The 2,308-nt window shown below is 54.9% G+C and overlaps 1 protein-coding gene across 1 annotated transcript; it reads right to left on the reverse strand.

Annotated features, from left to right (window-relative positions):
- Positions 1-562: 562 nt before the first annotated feature.
- Positions 563-1,708, reverse strand: GPR182 (G protein-coupled receptor 182). Its single transcript, XM_006897675.1, has one exon. The coding sequence runs from the start codon at positions 1,706-1,708 to the stop codon at positions 563-565; it is 1,146 nt and encodes a 381-aa protein (XP_006897737.1).
- Positions 1,709-2,308: the final 600 nt, after the last annotated feature.

Consider the following 2,308-nt stretch of genomic DNA (forward strand, 5'->3'; position numbering starts at 1 on the left):
CAGCACTGAGGTTGTCCTGCTCTCCTGCTGAGGTTGCCTGGCTGGTTGGCCTCTGGCCTCTTTTCCCCTTGACCTGCATGATGTGCTGGAAGATCAACAAGTACACAAACACGAAAGGAAGGTTCCTGGGGAGCTTGCTCTTTCTGGCTGGGCTGATTTATGAAATGAGGGTGTCCAGTTGCCTCTGTGGAACATCTCTTTAACTTGTGCTCCCTTCCCAAGCCCAGCTGGAAGCACAGAGATTCAGAATTGTAGCCATCTATTTATTTTCCCTCTCCCCATCCCGCCTCCCGCACTAGTTCCCTTAGATGCAAGGACTGTGACAAACCGTACAGCTCCCAGGCTTTGCTTTCGGACCCATCCCTTTCCCTCTCCCCACCTTGATATTTTAAGATACATTCAGAAGTAACCAAGAGTGCTCAGACCCATTCCCCTGTCCCCCTCAAACCTCTCTCCTCATCTTCAGCTTTTCCACTTCACTGCTGGACACGCAAATTGACCTCCACAGGACACAGATTGGGGTGTGGAGGTGGATGAGGTATCTGGAGGCAAAGAGACTGCTTCAGAGTTCAGGCCTGGCAGAGGGTGGCGTGGGGGTCCCAGAAGCTGGGGACACACCCTCCTTGGTAATGACGATAGAATGCTGAGTGGAGCAGGAGGAAGCCTGATCACCCGCCCTGGCCTGGTCCTTGGGAAGGTAATGGACCACCACACTCAGTAGCCGGCTCCGGAAGCTTGGGCTGAGAAAGTTGTAAAGGATGGGGTTGATGACACAGTGAATCATGGAGAAGCAGTCGATCACGTCATAGAAGAAGTAGAGCATGTGGATTGTGTAGCAGTGGAGGGCGATTTGGTCCCCGTCCAGTGTGAGCAGCAGCTGGGTCATATGGTAGGGCAGCCAAGAGATGGCGAAGACGGCTATATAGGCACACACCAGGAGACAGTGGCGCCGGCTCTCGAGCTTCCCTGCCCGCCGGAGCCGGCAGGCCGTGAGCACATTGAAGACAACAATCAGAGGGAAGGGGACCAGAAAGCCCACGATGGTGGTTAACAGAGACAGTATCATCGCCCATACGCTGTAGCTCTCAAAGGGTGCCATAAACAGGCATATGGGCTCAGTGCTCTCCACCAGCTCGATATGGACTACCTCAGGCAGTGGGATGATGGCTGAGAGGACCCAGACACCTGCACATATGGCCCGTCGCGCTTGGTGCTGGTGGCGCTGCCAGGAGGGTGAGGCTTTGGTGAGGGTGACATAGCGGTCAATGCTGAGGCACACCAGGAAGAAGATGCTGCTGTACATGTTGACGAAGTAGAAGTAGTGAGTGAAGCGGCAGGAGAAGCTGCCCCAGAGCCAGGTGTAATCCAGTGTGACCTCCAGCATCCACACGGGCAGGGACAGCACGACGCCCAGGTCTGCGACAGCCATGTTGAGCAGGTAGAGGTTCAGCAGCCCGGCCCGGCCGGAGGAGCGCCAGTTGACGAATATCACCAGCAGGTTCTCCACCAGCCCAACCACGAATATGGCCAGGTAGAGGACAAAGAGGACCACACGCTTGGTGCTCTCGTTGAGCTCCGTATGGCAGTTGGCCATGGTGTAGTTAAAGTAGTAGAGCAGCTCGCTCCAGTTGTGGATCTCCGCCAAGTCGCCAGCAGGCACGGTGGGCACCTGCGTGGGGCTTGGCCCCAGGCTAGGACTGACCGACATAGGACCAGCAGACACCTGTGGGGAAGAAGGTCATGTAGGATGAGAACGGAGACCTGGCTCGCCTCCTTACATTCCCGGGAAAAGGGCAGAGCAACTATGGGTTTGAGGGAAAGACTGTGGGTCTGAAGAAAGGGAGGTTTTAGCATTCAAATTAGGAGTAAACAACCCAACTCATTTCCAGTTTTGACCCAAGAGCAGAGATGCTGTATGAAGGGGTTTCCTAACTGGGAGAGACGAGGATGGCTTGTACCCAACAAGATTTCTTCTCCACCCCAGCCAGCCCTGACCTCCAACCTCCACCTCCTCTGACTTTGGTCCTTTTTGAGCAGTCTTCATTAGGGTCTCTTGTTGTTGCTGTTATGTGCCATCGAGTCACTTGCGACTCATAGCAACCCTATGTACAACAGCCCTAAACCCTGCTCTATCCTGTGCCAATTGCCCTGCCTCTGACACACCCATCCCGGTTACCCCTCTCACTGAATCAATCCACCTCATAGAGGGTCTTCCCCTCCGCGCTGTCCCTCCACCCTCCCAAGCATGATGTCCTTCTCCAAGGACCGGTCTCTCCTCACAACATGTCCAAAGTATGTTAGACGGAGC

The sequence above is a fragment of the Elephantulus edwardii genome, unplaced genomic scaffold (assembly GCF_000299155.1).
Source record: "Elephantulus edwardii isolate Elephantulus edwardi_28Jun2011 unplaced genomic scaffold, EleEdw1.0 scaffold00212, whole genome shotgun sequence".
In the NCBI taxonomy this organism is placed as follows: Eukaryota; Metazoa; Chordata; class Mammalia; order Macroscelidea; family Macroscelididae; genus Elephantulus; species Elephantulus edwardii.